Source organism: Dermacentor variabilis, chromosome 4 (assembly GCF_050947875.1).
Source record: "Dermacentor variabilis isolate Ectoservices chromosome 4, ASM5094787v1, whole genome shotgun sequence".
NCBI classification, from domain to species: Eukaryota; Metazoa; Arthropoda; class Arachnida; order Ixodida; family Ixodidae; genus Dermacentor; species Dermacentor variabilis.
In genome coordinates, this window is record NC_134571.1 from 481,092 (window position 1) to 500,560 (window position 19,469).

The 19,469-nt window shown below is 50.6% G+C and overlaps 1 protein-coding gene across 5 annotated transcripts in view; it reads right to left on the reverse strand.

The window, feature by feature from the left end:
• tweek (transmembrane protein KIAA1109 homolog tweek) overlaps positions 1-19,469 on the reverse strand; it is a 703,556-nt gene that overhangs the window by 116,588 nt on the left and 567,499 nt on the right. For all 5 annotated transcript variants that reach the window (XM_075687924.1, XM_075687922.1, XM_075687923.1 and 2 more), the window contains 2 exons: positions 1,484-1,676; positions 1,307-1,423 (listed from right to left, as the gene is read on the reverse strand). In XM_075687924.1, coding sequence (XP_075544039.1) covers positions 1,307-1,423; positions 1,484-1,676 — 310 coding nt within the window. The remainder of the gene's footprint in view (positions 1-1,306; positions 1,424-1,483; positions 1,677-19,469) is intronic.

Consider the following 19,469-nt stretch of genomic DNA (forward strand, 5'->3'; position numbering starts at 1 on the left):
GGGACACCTGCATCTCGGCATCAGCCAAAACTTTATTTTTTGAGCTCAAGCTCCTTCAAAACGGCGGCAGCAAGCTTCCATTCCCGTTTATTCCTCAATGCGTAGGTCATTTCTCTTGTCCACCTTCCGCCACTCGTTCGCCCCAAGGACCATTTGAAGCATCTTGGTCAGCTGCACAGTCCACGACCGATTTTTCGAACTCCCTAGAGGCCGCGGAAACGTCCGAAAAGTCGGTCAGTTGGAAAAAAATAAATCCGTGTCATTTACTGCCCTTAGGGGCTCAAACCGCCACAGGCATGTTCGAAAACGCTCTGAAGGCCTGTCGGTACACATATTAGGCATATCGGCGCTCGTACTGTGACAGGAAATACCGGGCGCCTGCGTGTATAATTAAGGAATACATACTGTGTTCCGTGGCCCCTTCCCATGCTTGTTATGCTTCACTGCAATACTTTTGCGTAAGCTTCACCAAGTAACATTTCTGTAGGGAGGCAAAGCTGACTTTCAGGAACCAGCATTATGCAACGCACCGTGTTTTCCAAGTTTCTAAGCCAATCGCGAGGACCACAAAGGCGGAGTCCGTGCCATTGCTGACAGCAGCTAATTCTTTCAATAAAAAACTCGGCACCCAACGGCAAGAAGCTTCATAGCGAACGTCGAAGCAGCTAGGCCTAGCGTTGCCGCAGTGGTGGCAACGGCTGCCAGCGGATCTGCGTGCGAGAGTGCCGGTTCGAGGTGGCGAAGTAATCAAAACGGCAGTGGTGGTGCCTTTGATTATTTCCGCTTCGGACCTGCGGTCACGGCAAAACGTCCGGAAATTCGGACGGCGAAGCGTTCTTGCGTCGGAAATTTCACACGTTTTTATACGTTGACTCTATGGGGTACGTGGCTGGGCCGCGAAGCCGTCCAAATTATCGGGAATGCGGAAAGTCGCTAGTTGACTGTACACAGGCAACTCCTCCTGCCGACGAAAGGGCATCAAAGACGATCCATTACGATTCCTGTCTGTTACTCGATCCAGCATTACCGCGACTTTCGACCCTTTCAATAACATTGCCGCTAATTTTCCCTGGTAGAGGCCCAAATTCCCTGAGCTTTCCCTGACTTTTTCCAGACTACTCAAAATCCCTGAGAATTCCCGGTTTTCCCGGTTGGTAGACACCCTGTTTACAAAGCTTCACTATTCCAAACCATTACATTATTTTCCCACCACCTATTATTTAGAACTTATGAGTTATATAACAGTAACATATATTTCACTACTTCACAATTACTACTGTTAGCACAAAGTTTCATGCAATCATACCTCTGGGATGCTTTGCAGTGTTATCCAAGCAAATAGTGTGGCCTTTTTTGTGCCCCCTTTGCGAGCAGGTGGATCAACTGGACTCTCCCCTCCCATGGTCCATGAATTGTAGTGCACCTGAGAAAACCAGCCGCCAGGTGATGGCCAGGCAACACTCCTCAATGAGGGGCCACTCACCTTCACATCTAGGCCTGGCACCAGAAACACCGTGAAGTCCGTTGTCACCTGGCTGGGAGTGGCTGAAGCCACAGGGGGGAAGCGCATGCGAGAGGATGAAGGATGGCTGCGAGGGCCACTGCGACGTCTCGTCGGAGAGCCGCCATCTGGAAGGCCTCCAGAGAAGCTGCGCTCCTTGCGCATAGGACGGCTCCTGTTGATGACAAGCACGCTATCAGTGCCACTGTATGCTGTGTGTTGCAGTACACATAACGCTATTGCATGGCTATATATTTTTAGACATCGTAGTACTTCTGTCAAGGGCATGCCCAACAAGGCTACCATTATGGTTCAACATGACACTGATAAACAAAAGACAGCGAAGAAATGCTTCATCCCGACCAGACGGGCTTCCGTCGAACCCTCGATTTCAAACAAAAGACAGCAACAGTTTAGCTCAAAAGTTCAACAAAAGACTTAAGTTTCAAAATTATCATCTAGAGTGTAAAGGGGGTTTATTTGGGTCATAGAGGAGCAGCGACAAACATAGCACCAGCAGGTAGGGCACAGCCAGAGAGTGAACTGGGTACGAGCCACGCGATGGCAACGGGGCTTTTCAGCCTGCTGATCTTCTTCGTCACAATCACCGCTGGAATTGAAGAGTAGCCATCTTGACGACCTAGGAAGAGGTGAGTGGATCGTAATATGGCTTCAGCCGGTCAATGTGCAGTCTCTCACCCCTGACAATGCAGGTCGAGAGATGGCGACATGGGCCCAACCACGTAATTAACTGGTGATGGTTGTGCAACCACGCGGTAGGGCCTGTGGTACTTCAGGAGCTTGGATGAAAGGCCAGGAACAGCAACAGGCGGGACCCAAAGCCACACATGTGAGTAGATGGGGAAGGGGTAAGAGGGCGGCCGGAGGTCATGACGCTCTTTTTAACGGCACTGTTGAGCAGACGTCAAAAAACGGGCCAGTTGTCGGCATTTCTCGGCATACCGAGCGACTGTAGAAACAGGTGAGCATTCAGCAAGGTCTGGCCAGTATGGGAGAACCATATCAATGGTGCTGGAGGGATAGCGGCCGCAAAGCAAAAAGAATGTTGAGAATCCGGTAGTGGCTTGAGAGGCAGTGTTATATGCGTATGTGACGAATGGAAGTACAAGATCCCAGTTGGAGTGGTCAGACGCAACATACATTGATAGCATGTCACCAAGAGTCCTGTTGAATCGTTCTGTTAAGCTATTGGTCTGTGGATGATAAGCAGTAGAAGTGTGGTGAATAATTTGGCATTCAGATAGGAGTGACTGAAGGACGTCCGAGAAGAATATGTGACCCCGATCGCTCAGCAGTTCATGAGGTGTGCCATGGCGGAGAACAAAGTTGTTTTGAATAAATGAGGCGAAGTCTTTAGCTGATGCGGCAGGCAAGGCGGCAGTTTCAGCGTATTGTGTCAAATGATCTACGGCGATAACAATACATCGGTTGCCAGTGCCAGTAGATGAAAGAGGCCAGTGCTTATGTTGTGCGAGCACGGCACCAAGGCCGACACCACTGGCGTCAGTGTGAAGTTCTGTAGGTGCGCCTGGATCAAAATGGCACGAGATTGGCGGAGACATGAGTAGGCGACGAAGAGTCATAAAGGCATCATCAGAGGCTTCCGACCAAGTAGAAAGTTCATTGTCGCCTTGGATAAGTTGGTTCAGTGGTGCGATCACAGTAACGAAATTGCGAATGAAACGTCGAAAATAGGAGTATAGGCCAATGAAGCTGTGTAGTGCTTTCAAGTTGGTGGGCTTTGGGCATTCGGATATGGCGTGAAGTTTAGCAGGATTACGAAGAATGCCTTCTTTGGAGACAACGTGGCCTAATATAGTCAGTTTTCGAGCTGCAAATAGGCACTTCTTTAAGTTAAGCTGGAGACCAGCATTCTGCAGACAGGTCAAAAGTTGATGTAAATGGCAAAGATGGGAAGGAAAATCAGGGGAAAAGACGACAATATCGTCGAGGTAGCAGAGACAAGCATGCCACTTCAGGTTGCGCAGGATGCCATCCATCATGTGTTCAAAGGTAGTGGGTGCATTGCACAGACCGAACTACATTACATTGAATTCATACAAGCCATCTCGTGCAAAAACATGGTTTTAGAACAGTCAGTGTCAGCCATGGGCACCTGCCAGTAGCCAGAGCAGAGATCTAAGGAGGAAAAAAACTCCGCTCCTGGCAAACAGTCAAGTGCGTCGTCGATACATGGTAACCAGGTATACATCCTTTCAGGTAATCTTGTTAAGCCTTCCATAATCAATGCAAAATCGTATGGTGCCATTTTTTTTATTAACTAGGCTGACTGGTGATGCCCAGAGATTACTAGGAGGCCGGATGACACCGCGTTTGAGCATATTGTTCATCTCGTCATTGATAACGAGTCTTTCAGTCGCTGATACTTGGTAGGGATGCTGTCGAATGGGCGCATGGCTCCCAGTGTTGATAGCGTGCGAAACAGATGTTGTGCGGCCGAGTGATGCTGTTTGGCAGTCAAAAGAGGAAGAGAAGCCTTAGAGCAAGTGAAGAAGTTTATTGCGCTGCATCGTCGTAAGGTCACTGGCAATAGCTGGCGTAAAAGAATGCGGCAGTGACTGAGGAGGCAATGCCTCAAGAGTGGCAAGATAAGTGAAGTCGGCCATCGTGTCAAATATTGAAGATGAGGCCAGTGGCTCTGCTCTGTCAAGGCTTTCACGGCAGCATAATGTAAGTGGTTTGGCCGATGGTTTTGACACGCACATCAGAGAGGCACCAGTTTTGAACTCAAGGACGGCGAACGGCAGTGGCAGTAACCGTTGGCGAACTAAGAGTTCAGACGGAGCGAAGAGTACTGTGCCGTCATCCACAGAGTCACAAGAGATACTGACAAGAGCGGAAGACCAGGCAGGTATGACGGTGTCTTCTGTAACGGCGATTTTGCGACAAGGGTCCTTGTGGTCAGTGATAGTATTGGTCGAAAATGGAAACAGCTCGATTTCGGCGTGGGCGCAGTCAATGATCGCATGATGTGTGGAGAGAAAGTCCTAACCTAATATGACATCGGGCGAACATGATGGCAACATGATGAATTCTGTGATATTGTCACATACGAGTTTGTACCGCTGTGGACAAAAGGACGTTGGAAGGTGAAGAGGAGGTTGAAGTGTCTCAAGGATTGGTAGATAGTGTTACCCTGGCTACTGAGTTACAACCTTGTAACTGTATATATTGTAAATACATATATTTTCTCCTCGTGATATATTGGTGAAAGTGCGGGGTACTCTCACCACAAGACGGCCCTGGATCTTCGCAGCGGGCGTCACATCAGTTCTGCTGTTATGGCTACTGACGCTGCCTCCACTGCTGACGTTGCCTCTGCCGCTCAGACACCAATGGAAGTAGTGCTAACCCAGCTACGTTACCCAGGAATCTTCATCGCCACTGGCAAGGTCGACGTTGAAGACTGGCTGACGTCGTAGGAGCGCGTCCGTAAGCACAACAAGCGGGATGCCACACTTTTGCTCGCCAACGTGATCTTTTACTTGGGAGGAACCACGAAGGTATGGTTCGAGATGCATGAAGCTGACATTAGAAGCTGGGACTCTTGCAAGGAAAAGCTACGTGATCTTTTCGGAAGACCTGTGGGACATCAAATGGGGGCCACGCAAGAGCTAGCGTCTCGTGCCCAGACATCAACCGAATTGTACATCACGTATATACATGACTTTCTGGCTCTCTACTGTAAAGCGGACGCGGACATGCTGGAGGCTGATGAGGTTGGACACATCCTGAAGGGCATCGTGGACGATGCATTCAACCTCATGCTTTACAGGAACTGCTCAACGGTTAAGTCCATCATTAAAGGAATGCCGCAATTTTGAGCAAGCGAAGAGCAAATGCATTGTACAACGCTTCGACCGACTTCCGAATACAGTTGCCACTTCCTCCTGCAATGACCCTCCGGGGTCACACCCGCCTACAACGCCAAGCTTGACACAGGTCATCCGTCATGAACTTGAGGCTATAGCTCCAAGTTTTCACTGCCTCCATTCGGATGATAACATGACCTTCTCACTCATTCAAGCTGTTGACCGATATGAAATTGCAAATACGGACATCCAGTCTACCGTCTGCCCACATACCCCCCCTACCGCTCCTGTCATTGCCTCTGCTGCACCTTGACAGTCGTTCCCGAATCGATATCGGAACCCCTCTGAGTGGTGGACACTGGATGACAGGCCAATTTGCTTTGCTTGCTCCCGGGTCGGCCACATCTCCCACCACTGCCACAGTAGCCACTGGTACTCCTTGCCACAACTACAGGCTGATCGCCGCTTCGGCCGAGACCCTCAGCCTCTGTCGCCACTCTCATACTATGCCATACTATATGTCATACTATGTCATACTATAACCATACTATGCCAGCCTTCCCTCTTGGGGAAACACCACCAGCCGCTCACCCTCGCCACAACGCTGTCAGTCCCGTTCGCCTACACCTCGACGTCCCCATGCTACACAGGCCACTTCTCAGGAAACTAAGCAATGCAGCCCCCGGAGATGAGGCTCCATTGACGACTTGGACTGCAAAACCTCTGCTGAAATCTACTGCTCAACCGAACCTTGCTGAACTTTTTTGCTGATGATGTACCTGTTCAAGTTCTCAACAATACTAGTGCTCAGGTGTCGATTATGCGATCAGATCTTCGTAGCCGTCTCCGTAAAGTCCTGACATCTATCTGCCAAGTCGCCTGCCCTCCGAGTAGCTAATGACAGTACAACAGCCATGATGGGAATATATGCCGCCCGTGTTACCATTGCCGGCCGTCCAGTGTTAGTCCTGTTCACTGTACTGGCCGAGTGTCCCCATGAAGTGATCCTTGGAATTGACTTTCTGACAGCCCATTCAGCACTTGTTGACTGTGCAACCGGCACCCTTCGACTTGAACTGCCCCATTACTTAACGGACCCAACCGATGACCACAAATCCCGACTTCGTTCTACTGAATTTGTTCGACTGCAACCTGATGCTGCGACTTATGTCCTCATGTCGCCTTCTCCACCACTTCAAGGTAGTCCGTACGTGGTGTCTGCACTTTGTGACGTCCTCCAGGCATGTCAAATAGCACTACCAAGCTCAATTATAACTCTTGTCAACAATAGAGCGCGGCTTCCGCTTCTGAACTTTGGTTTGTGTCTGCAAGTGCTTCCTGAGGGTGTATCTCTCGCTGTGCTGTGCCCTTTGGAAGTCTGTAAAGTAGCTGCTCTTACACCCGAACCACGATTCGACACTGCTGCAGCAATGACTTCACGCAACGACAAGTTTACGCCAATGATAGCTACTGATCTACGACCTGCTTACGCCGACGCCCTTCGCCGCATTCTGATGTCCTATGAAGACATCTTTGATTTTGGCAATAGCCCGCTAGGTCGAACCTGCGTTGTCACCCATCCAATACATAGTGGTGATGCTTCTCCTATACACCAGACGCCCTACCGTGTGTCTGCGGCTGAACGCCAGGTGATCCAAACGGAGGTGGACAAACTGCTCTCAAAAGATATAATCGAGCCAGCCTGCAGTCCATGGGCGTCCACCTGTCGTTTTGATTAAAAATAAGGACAATATTTGGATATTTCGTATCGATTACCGTCATCTCAATAAGGTTACCAAAAATGACGTGTATCCACTTCCGCATGTTGATGATGCGCTGGACTACTTACACGGTGCCCGTTATTTTTTGTCGATTGATTTGCGCTCTGGCTACTGGCAAATTGCAGCGGATGAACGAGATCGCAAACAGACCACCTTCCTCACCCCAGATGGTATCTACCAATTTAAAGTGATGCTTTTTGGACTGTGTCATGCCCCTGCTACCTTTGAGCTCATGATTGACTCTTCTGCTCGGATTCAATAGACCACACGCCTCTGCTACCTTGATGACATCATTGTTCTTTTACCAATGTTTGAGAGCCACCTCAACCGACTCTCAGCTATCCTTGTTGGTTTTCGAAGAGCTGGCCTACAACTCAATTCTGCAAAATTTCATTTCGGCCACCGCCAAATACGAGTACATGGTCACTTGGTTGACGCCGCTGGCATCCATCCTGATCCTATTAAAGTTTGTGCCGTTGGTGAGTTTCCACTTCTGCATTCTTCTACCGATGTCTGAAGTTTTCTAGGGCTGTGTTCCTATTTTCTGCCATTTATCCAGAACTTTGCCGAAATCACTCGTCCTTTCGCAGACCTCCTCAAAAGGGACACGTTGTGAACCTGACCAGGCTGCAGCATTTTCAATGCTTATCAGTCGCATTGTCAACCCACCCTGATGGATCATTTTGATCCGCATGCCTACACAGAAGTTTGCACTGATGCAAGTGGCCATGGCATTGGCGCTATCTTATCCCAATGACAGCGGGACACCAATCACGTGATCGCATATTCTAGCTGTCTTCTTTCAGCACCAGAGTGCAACTACTCCATAACAGAATGTGAATGCTTGGCTCTTGTTTGGTCCATTGCTGAGTTCCGCGCTTACCTGTTCGGTCAACATTTCACCGTTGTAACAGATCATCATGCCTTATGTTGGCTATCCTCGCTCAGAGACCCGACAGGCCGTCTTTGCCGCTGGACTTAATGCCTGCGAAAGTACACCTTTCCCGTGTCCTACAAATCTGGAAAGCTCTATAAGGATGCTGACTGCCTCTCCCGCCATCCTGTCGACCCTCCTGATGGCACCGAAACTGATACAGATACCTGCATTTTGTAGATCTCTTCTCACGCATCACCTACAAGCAGCGTCGTGACCCATATGCGCGATCCATCATCGAACGCCTTACCTCAGAACAACAGGATGTTTCCCTCCATAAGTTTGTTCTTCAGGACGGGACCTTGTACCGATGCAATATGAATCCACATGGTGCTGAACTGCCTCTCGTTGTTCCATAGCATCTGCGCTCGACAATTCTCCCGCAGTTGCACAATGTGCCCACCGCTGGTCATTTGGGTTTCTTCCATACATACGACCGTATGCGCAGGCGATTTTTCTGGCCTGGGCTATATCGCTTTGTTCGAAACTACGTCGCTGCCTGCGAACTTTGCCAACACCGGGTGAGGGTACCGGGCTGACGCCAGGTGGCGTAGGGTTGCAGGCACGAGATGGTAGGTAAATGTGTAGAGTAGCAGGCATTGGACGGTATGCAACAGTGTGTGGCGAGGAGGAAGAACATAAAAGGCGTGTGTGCACGGTCGGCATGCAGGAAGCGCGCGACAACAAACTGAGTGAGTGAAGTAATTGGCAGAGCAAGCCACGGGTGGTGCGGCGCGACGGAACGCAGACTGCGTGTCTGTGCGTGCGCCGAGGATTTCCCAAAATAAAGAATGTACTTGATAGGTGCAACAAGCCTCCATGGTCTCTCGTTGTCACCCTCCTGTGGCGTCGGCCTTTGTGAAAAACTGCTGCCGTGATACGTCAGACCATACTGAGTGTATAGATATCCCCAGTGAGCCATTTTTCTGTGTCAGCCTGGACCTCCTTGGCCCATTTCCAACTTCATCCTCGGGCAACAAGTGGGTGGTCATTGTGACAGACTATACCATGCGTTATGCCATAATGCAGGCCCTCCCTACGAGCTGATAGAGGTCGCTGTTTTCTTTCTAAGGTTGCCGACGACCTTCTTCGCTCTTGCTCCATGTCCCACAAGTTCACAACGGCTTACCACCCACAGACAAACAGACTTACCGAGCGTCTCAACTGTACACTCATGGACATGCTGTCCCTGTACATGTCTGATGATCACCAGGATTGGCACTGCACCTTACCCTTCATGACGTTTGCATACAATTCGTTGCGTCATGATATTACTGGTTATTCTCCGTTCTATCTACTATATGGCTGTGACCCATTCTTGCCTCTTGACTTGCTGCTCCCTTCCGATGCCAACACTACCACATTCTATGCACACGATGCCCTTGTTCACGCGGCCACAGCACGTCGCATTGCCTGTGACTGTCTTCTGGCGTCTCATACTATCCAAAAGCATCATTACGACAGTCGTCGTCGGCACGCTCATTTCAGCCCTGGGTCACTCGTCCTGCTTTGGTTACCCTCCTGTCGCGTCGGCCTTTGTGAAAAACTGCTGCTGTGATACGTCGGACCATACTGAGTTCTTTGCCAAGTCACCAGCCTCACATATGAGATATCACTTGTGACTTCGACATCTTCTACCCCACCAAAAACTGCTATTGTGCACGTTTCGCGACTAAAGCTCTATAATTTGTGCACTGATTCGACACCCTAGGAAGCATCGAGACGATGATTCTGCTGCCGGGGGTTAATGTCACGTACGAGTTTGTGCTGCTGTGGACAAAAGGACGTTGGGAGGTGAAGAGGAAGTTGAAGTGCCTCGAGGATCGGTAGAGGGTGTTACCCTGGCTACTGAGCTACAACCTTGTAACTGTATATATTGTAAATATATATATTTTCTCCTCGCAACAATATAAAGTTACGGCTGAATGTCAACACAAGCGGTGCAGGTGCCAGATGGCTCGACGTGCTGTGCATTGGCAATCTAAAGGGACAGTCCAGAAAGCGTCGTCGCCATTTTTCCTATCTTGCGGCAAATACGGGTATCTATCACTGAAAGTGCAGCGCCGGTGTCAAAAAGTGCTAGTGTCAATGTTCCTTCTATTGCAACTTCAATAATGTTTTTTGGTGAAGTGTGAGGCCTTATACATTTTGCTGACACTGCGGTTCTCACCTCCTGAACTGCGGTTTTTGGTTTTCCTGATGCAGAGGGCTCCGCCGATGGTGCATGGGGGAAAGGGAGCGGCGGCGAGGAGAAGGAGAACGGCGAGTGGAGAATGTAGTCTTGACGGCAGGAGGAGATTCAAAGGTGTCTGAATAGTTGCGGCATTGTTGGAAACGTGGCGCATATCAACGCCCATTATTAGGGACGTTCGGCATAAGTAGGCGACAGTGACGTGCTACGTGTCCAGCACGGCCATCATAAAAACAAATCGGACGATTGTCTTCCGTGCGTCAATGGTCTTGAGGTCGTGCATACTGCACCACTGGCTGGGCTGGAGGGGATACGGGCGGGCGCAAATGTGGGCGAAGGGGACAGTAGGTCCGTGGTGCAGGCCTCGTAGCGACTTTGGCGTAGGTCAGGGGAGCGGCCGTCGGAGCCTGCTGGAGAGAAGGCGAAATGTGGTCGGCTACCTGCTCCTTGATGACACATTGGAGAGTGGGTGTCAATGGAGAACTCAACTGGCTATGTGTAAGTGGAATCAAAAAAAGCTGACGAGCCACCTCTTCAAAGACGAATTCACTGATCTGTAGTAGCAGCGAAGTGTTATCCGAGGCAACCGCCAAGCTCGACATTGAAGTGGCCTGAGAAAGAGATTGACAGGTGGCTATGCATTGTTTGCATAGTTCATCAAAGCTTTGACAGAGACTGACGAGTTCAGAGACTGTCGCTAGATTTTTTGCTAAAAGCATCTGGAAGGCGGCATCTTTAATTCCTTTTAAGATATGGCGGATCTTCTTGGAATCGGCCATTGTGACGTCAACGTGGTTACAGAGGTTACAGAGTGTTGTACCCCACTGCGGGGTACAACTGGAAATCTGGAACTTCGCAATCGGACACTGCAGCCCGTTTTCATTATGCCGGAAGAAGGACCACCACAACCAAAACCCACTGCCCCGGTGACTACCATGGTGTACCCTGCACCTCCACCACTTGTAAAGGGGGTTTATTCGGGTTATAGAACTGCACAAACAAACAAACGCAGCATCAGCAGGTAGAGCGCAACCGGAGAGAGAACTGGGTATGAGCCACGCGATGGCAATGGGGCTTTTGAGCCTGCTGATCATCTTCGTCACACGAGCAATGTTGAATGTATCTTACACAACAGGATATCTTTAAGCCATTGCCTCTGGCATTTCTTCTCCAGCTCACTCAGGTGGAAGGCCACTTGCAATGGTAGACATGGTTAGCACACATTATATTGCTATGGAACAGTATATGCGATGACGAAGAGGCGAGCAGTGTGAAGACGACGACAATTAGAGGCTGGTGTGGGCTGTTGCCTCTTGGCCAAGTGCGGCGTATTTTCTTGTAAATATACTTGTATATAGCTTTTCATCTGCGTCTTCCTAGGTAACATATCTGGTGGAGGTGGACGTTCCCTGTACCTCGTCACGGAGTTTTGCAGTGGACGGTACGTCGAGCCTTCCTTCATGGCTCCCGGCGACGACAACTCGACTCCGCCGACTCCGACACCTGCTGCCACTTCGACGACCTATACCACTCACCCCGCTCTGTGATCCTGGTGTATTCTCGGGCAAAGATGGGGAAGATGTTGACGACTGGATCAACCTGTACGGACATGTCAGCCGCAATAACCAGTGGGACCCTACTATCATGCTCGCCAACGTAGTCTTTTACCTTGGTGGCACACCTCGAGTTTGGTATCGGATGTACGAAGATGAGCTCACCAGTTGAGATTCGCTTAAGCAAAAGCTCCGAGATTTATTCGGCAACCCCTACGGTCACCAACTTACCGCGCAGAAGGCGCTTTCCGGCCGTGTGCAGACGTCAACAGAGCCCTATGTCACGTACATTCAGGACATCTTGGCTCTGTGCCGCAAAGTTGACGCACGCATGACAGAGTCAGACAAGGTTTCCCACATCCACAAAGGCATTGCCGATGGCGCCTTCAACTTGCTCGTTTTCAACAACGTGGCGATGGTGGGTGCAGTTATCAAAGAGTGCCGCCACCTGGAACTCATTAAAAGCCGACGTATTGACCAGCAGTTTGCCCGTCTGCCCAACACCCCAGTGACATCTTCCTGTGCCGACGCTCCTCGTCCCAACAACACTGGCGATGTTACCAGGACCATCCGGCGTGAGATTGAGTCCGCCTATCTTGCTGCTTCGACTCCAGCCCCACCCACGCAGCTGCAGTCATGGTTTCCCTGATCCAGGCAGTTGTCCGCCAGGAGTTCGAAAACATGGGTCTCCATACCATCTGCTCGGCCCATCGCCCTGATACCCGCCCAGCTTCTTCGATTCCACCCTGTCCCGCATCTTCTTACCCACCACGTTTCCACAACCCATCTGAATGGCGCACTGCTGACAACAAGCCCATTTGTTTTCACTGCCATCGAATCGGGCACATTACTGGCACTGTCGCAGTCGCTGGAGTTCCCCGACTCGGTCTACTTATACTGCCTACTCTCGCCCCCCAGGTGGCCCTACTCGTCCCTATGCCGCACGCTCCGATAATGCCGCCACTGATTCTCCTACGCTGAACCGCCCCTATTCTCGTTTGCCTTCGCACCAATGTCGACAATCTCGCTCTCCCCAGCCCCGTCTCTCCTATTCACCAACTCCCTTCGGACGCCGCTCCCAGCCAGAAAACTAGACGATGCAGTGCCTCGAGGTGACGCTGCATTGCTCCCTACGTCGCCAAATCCTCTACTGACGTTGCCCACTCATCTGAACCTTCTTGACGTGCAAGTCAACAGTGTTTCTGTGTCTGTTCTTATAGGCACTGGGGTGCATTTGTCATTTGTGAGCGCTGATTTTCGTAACTGGCTCAAGAAAATAATCACGCCCGCCACGATGCCTGTTGTCCGTGTCGCCGATGGCAGAACAGCCCCTGTAATTGGTATGCGTGCCGCCCGCGTCTCCTTCGCCGATCGCTCCACTATCATGCTATTCACAGTCATCGCCCACTGTCCCCATGACATCATCCTTGGCTTAGACTTCCTCTCCGCACATTCTGCTCTCATCAATTGTTCCGCCAGCACTCTCCGCCTTGACCTGCCTGTTCTGGATCATGCTGAACCACACCCCAGTCTCCTCAGTTCCATCGACTTCATTCGCTTGCCACCTTCGGTATTGACTCACGTTGACTTCGTGTCATCCCCACCAGTCCCCGACGGTCACTACATCGCAGCTCCTATGCAAGACGTCCTCTTTACTCACAGGATCACAGTACCTCATATAGCTTTATCTATTACGGCGAATTGCGTCTGCCTGCCAGTGGTCAATTTTGGCTTGACGACACAAGTCCTGCCACGCGGGATGTCTTTGGCCCAGCTTTGCTCATTCGAGGATCACTCAGTAGCATCTATTGCAATAGACGACAATTCAGACGATCCTCCTCTACCATCGCAGTCAGCAACTTGTACCATCGCCGACTTACAGAAAATGATTGCGCTCGACATGCCGTCCGAGCACGCTCGTGAGCTCTACCGTGTTCTGTTTTCCTACTACGATATTTTTTACTTTAACGATTGTCCTTTGGCCCAAACTACAGCTGTTAAACATCACATTAATACCAGCGATGCCCCTCCTATTCATCGCCGCCCGTATCATGTGTCACCGGCTGAGCGTCAAGTTATTCATGCCGAAGTTCGCAAAATGCTTGCCAAGAAGATTATTGAACCGTCATGTAGTCCATGGGCGTCACCTGTTGTACTGGTCAAAAAGAAGGATGGCTCATGGCGCTTTTGCGTGGATTATCGGTACCTAAACAGGGTTACCAAAAAGGACGTGTATCCCCTACCTCGGATTGATGACGCCCTTGACTGCCTCCACAGTGCTCGCTACTTCTCCTCTATTGACCTTCGCTCCGGCTACTAGCAGATTGCCGTGGACGATCTCAACCGCGAGAAGACTGCTTTTGTAACACCCGATGGTCTTTATCAATTCAAAGTGATGCCGTTCGGTCTATGTAATGCTACTGCCACTTTTGAACGCATGATGGACTCCCTTCTTCACGGTTTCAAATGGTCCACGTGCTTGTGCTACTTGGACGACATTATAGTATTCTCCCCAACGTTTGCTACGCACCTCGAGCGCCTCTCAGCAGTCCTGGACGTTTTCCGTCGAGCCGGTCAGCAACTCAATGCATCGAAGTGCCAATTTGGCCGTCGCCAGATTACCGTCCTTGGACATCTCATTGACGCAAACAGAGTGCAACCGGACCCAGGCAAGATTCACGCAGTTACGCACTTCCCTGTTCTGAAGTGTGTCAAGGATGTGCGTAGCTTCATCGGCCTTTCTTCGTACTTCTGCCGTTTCGTGAAAAATTTCGCCACCATAGCGCGACCACTAACCGAACTTTTGAAAAAAGACGCCCCTTTCCAGTGGGGCGATAACGAGGCCTCTGTATTCTCGCATCTAATCGACCTTCTCACAATGCCTCCCGTTCTGGCCCATTTCGATCCTTCTGCTCCTACTGAAGTCCGTACTGATGCCAGCGGTCACGGAATTGGCGCAGTACTGGCACAACACCAGTGCGGCCATGACCGTGTTATCGCTTACACCAGCAGGCTCCTCTCACCCGTGGAGCACAACTATTGCATCACCGAGCGTGAGTGTCTGGCCCTACTTTGGGCGGTTGCAAAATTCCGCCCATACTTATATGGCCGACCCTTTTCCGTTGTCAAAGACCATCACGCGCTTTGCTGGTTATGCTCACTGAAAAATCCTACAGGAAGACCTGGTCACTGGGCCTTACGCCTCCAGGAATATTTGTATTCGGTCATCTATAAATCTGGCCAACTACACAAGGAAGCTGACTGCCTGTCTCGGTACCCAGTCGACGAGCCTGACGCCGCCGACAGTAGAACTGCCAACGGCATTTTCTCTGTGTCTGCCTTCCCTAACATCGCCGATGAGAAGTACCGAGACCTATCGCTGCGAGCACTCATCAACGTCTGCGCTCTACACTATAACGACATTGAGGTGGTCCCGTAGCGCTCGTCGCCCGTTTTGTGACAGAGCGTTGGTAGCGAAGACTCTGAGTCAGGCGTCGGTGAGAATAACGAAAGGGACTTTATACACTATATACAGATCATTATACAGGACAAGATCGGATCGGCACGGGGGCCGCGAGCTCACAGCAAACGCGACTGTTCTCGCACGGCGACGTCCGGCGAGACTGCAACGCGTGACACATCTCACTCCACTCGAGAGCGGCACTCGGCTCCCGGTGGGTTGGTGGATCCGGTTCTCCCGGCGGCAGCGTTGGGGCTTATAAAGCCTCGAGAAACCATTGTCACTCAAACGGCCCAATACAATGCCAGCACTCGACGGTCGTCCGAGAGGTCCAACCAGCGACCGCGCTGGCCACCTGGTTCAAAGTTGCCGCGCGCGGTGACCTCCAGGCAAAAGGAAATACTGCGCCGGGCTGTCTAGCACTTTGTTGCACGTTTGGACATGTCGCTTGCCGATGCTTCTCCTCAGGATGCCGCTGCCTGACGGCTCAGCATCTTGACTTGTCAAGGGGGAGTTTAGGGCGCTGTGCCTTTCGGCGCAGCCCCGGGTTTGTCCAAAGGGCGTTCGCAGGATAAATTTGCATCTTGTAGATTCGGAATCTGGGCTGGTGGTAATGGCACAACAGCATCCCCGCCATCAGTTAAGGCGCCGGGAAGTCGAGCTGCCTCCACGTGGCTCGGATGCCAGGCGCGCACGTTCGTCAGGCTTGTCCAAGTTCACGTCCAGTGTCCGGACGCCAAGTAACTTCACGTGCCCAGGTCCCACTCGCCAGGACAGGAGCTCTGCTCACTGCGTTGTCACCAAGGCACCTCGACCAGCTCCGCTCAGGTCGTTCCGAAGCCCTTGCTTCTCGCCACTGGTCATGGTTGGTCATTCTGAAGCTTGCAAAACCGACCGGCAAAAGGCAACACCCAACACGAGCAAGTGCCCTCTGTCTCCCGTCAAACACCAGACAAAGCCATAATCCAAATCAACCTAACTAAATTGCTATCCCCCTTTTTGCTCCCGCTGCAACAAGAGGCAGGTGTACGATCTGGTATACAAGGCACAAACAACCATTTTTCAAATTAACAACACACCAAAATATCAGGAACAACTAATAATCAGCAATAATAATGACAAACAGAATGGTCCCCTTGAAATCACTTGGACCGAAAACATACTACTGAGGAAGCAAGTGAGGTCATTCATTTTTTTCGGTGATATTTTCGAGGAATCAGAAGCTGCTTATATTTGCGACCCTGCTTATCCGTGTAGCGGCGGTACAATAAGCCAGATTCCTCATAAAATGAAACCCTCTTTTTTTCACTCCCCGTTTGACGCTCTTCCTCAGATCAGCTATTGAACAGTCTTCCTGTTGCTCGTGAATCAGAGTTTCCCTTTCAACTGCAGCCAGCTCCTGCCAGCTGGCGGAAACCGGAGCGAGTGTGGAGCCCGCGTCGCCTAACTGCGGCGTCGCGTCCATATCGTGGCTAGCACTGCACGTGTCACTCCCACTCACTTCCAGGACACGCTCGCCCAGGCCAGCCTCCGAGCTCTGCCTCTCCCGTGCCTGCTCGCCACTCTAGTTACCTTGATCGGTCCGTGTGCCACACCGCTGTTCACTCACTGACGCAAAGTCAAGTTCCCTCGACAGCGGGCGCGCTTTGGATTGCGTGAGGGCCATGTACGCCACGTCGGCAAAGAATGATTTGCCCTCATCCTTCAGCAGCTGTTCCAAGCTATTTGAGAAGCGGTAGGGAAAGTGCTCCGGGAGGGCGGCAGACACAGCGGCTTCTGTGTTAAGTTTCCCAAACTCTCCTTCAATGATAACCGTTGCGATCGGTAAACAGACACTCTCCTCGGCCACTTGCCGTATCCTAGCGCACTCTCCCGTAAAATCACTCGAGGAGACGAAAGGCGGGTGGACAACGTCCATAGTTGCTGCAGAGTCCCGAAGTGCATGGCACTTCTTACCGTTTACCTTAATTTCCTGCATATATGGCTCCAATAGTCATATGTTTTTGTGAGTTTCCTGTATTATTGCAAAAGCAATTTTTTCTTGGCAGTTCGCAGCGATGTGCCCTTGCTTTCTGCAATTGTAGCAGGATAACACAGTTTCCGTTTTTCAAAAGAACGTGTCGTATCGTTTCGCTGTTTGGGACCATCGTTATCATTCTGAGATGCATTCTGTCCTTCCCTTACAGTTTCTTTGGTAAGGGACTCGTCTTCCCGAAACTCGCGACGCGTGTTTTGTTTCCGTTCGTTGGGCTTCCCGGAAAACCCATCTCTCCTATCTGCTTTTTCTACGCGCACTGCCTTGCTGTGCAAGCTGCGGCGGGTGTAATACTCTTCCGCTAACTCTGCTGCCTTGTTTAACTTAACCTCCTTTAGCCAATCTTGCAGCCAGAGCCTGACATCCTCATCAATGCAACGGTAGAACTGCTCCAATGCGATGCATTCGACGATTTTGTCGCGGTCGTCGTAAACCTCTTCGCCCTTCAGCCATTCCACCAGGTCGGCTTTTAGACGAAACGCGAAGTCAACATTCGACTCCCTGCCCTTCTTTGCATACCGGAACCTCTGCCGGAAAGCTTTGGGCGACAATTTGTACTTCCGCAGTAGCGCTTCCTTCACATCACTGTAGCTCTCAAACGCCTCTTTCGATAAGCAAGTTATTACGTCCGATGCCTCCCCAGGAAGCAAGGCTAACAGATTCTGTGCCCAGAGAGATCGCTCAATGCTATTCCGTTCGCACACGTGCTCAAATTTCACGAGGTATTTGGCCATATCCTCTCCGATGACGAAGGGTGGAAGTTGATCGCGTATTCTTGAACCGTTAGAAGTGAGACTAGGCGCCGGCAAGCTATTTCGGGTCTCCAACTCTTTCATTTTAAGCTCGTGCTCACGACGCTCCTTCTCTTTCCTTTCCTCCTTGCAACGTTCCTTCTCCCTCTTTTCCTCCTCCCGACGTTCCTTTTCTGCCTGCCGCTCCCGACGTTCATTGATATCCGCCCAGGCCTCTTCGGCTTCCTCAGCCGTTATGTCCCCAGTCCTCATGACCTCAAGGATCGCATTCTTTCTTTTGGTTGAGCCCAACTCAATGCCCAACTCCTCACAAATTTGGAGAAGTTCTTTGACCTTGTACTTCTCCATCAATCACACTGTCCTCCTGCTGTTTGCCCTTTTTGAATATACCTGCCGTACACTACTATAATGCTACTAGTAAGACATCCACAAGTATTTCACACACTTCCCTGTTTACCCCCTCAGCATCCCCTGGTTTTCAAAGCACTCTCACTAGGCTTGAACAAGAAGAAAGGGGGTTAACCGAGGGGCCCGATGTTTATTAGTCATATCATAAGAAGCCAACAAACACTGACACCAAGGACAACATAGGGGAAATTACTTGTGCTTAATAAATGGAATGAAGAAACGATAAATATAATGGAAATTGAAGTGGATGAAAAAACAACTTGCCGCAGGTGGGAACCGAACCCACAACCTTCGCATTTCGCGTGCGATGCTCTACCAATTGAGCTACCGCGGCACTGTTTCCCCATCCACTTTCTTGGGTATTTATGTGTACTAGTAAGAACCCTTGGAGTGTTAGCCAGCGCCACCACTCACAGACCTTGGTCCTTCACCCAGTTGCCTTCACTCAAAAGATTACGTTCTCGTGACGCCTGCGGCAACAAGGACGTTCCACGTCCGCCGCCAAGGTCTGTGAGTAGTGGCGCTGGCTAACACTCTAAGGGTTCTTACTAGTACACATAAATACCCAAGAAAGTGGACGGGGAAACATCGCCGCGGTAGCTCAATTGGTAGAGCATCGCACGCGAAATGCGAAGGTTGTGGGTTCAGTTCCCACCTGCGGCAAGTTGTTTCTTCATCCACTTCAATTTCCGTTATATTTATCGTTTCTTCATTCCATTTATTAAGCACAAGTAATTTCCCCTATGTTGTCCTTGGTGTCAGTGTTTGTTGGCTTTTTATGATCTCACTAGGCTTGAAACACACAAGCTTAACACAATGCAGCACCAAATCCTTCCCTAAGCTACTATAACCTGTGTCAGAGAAAGTCTGGTGTTTGAGGTAAACTTCAGGCACTCACCGCGCCGAGGTAGCTGATGCCGGTCAATCCCGTAGCTGCCATCCACTATTACGACTTTGAGGTGGTCCCGTAGCGCTCGTCACCCGTTTCGTGACAGAGCGT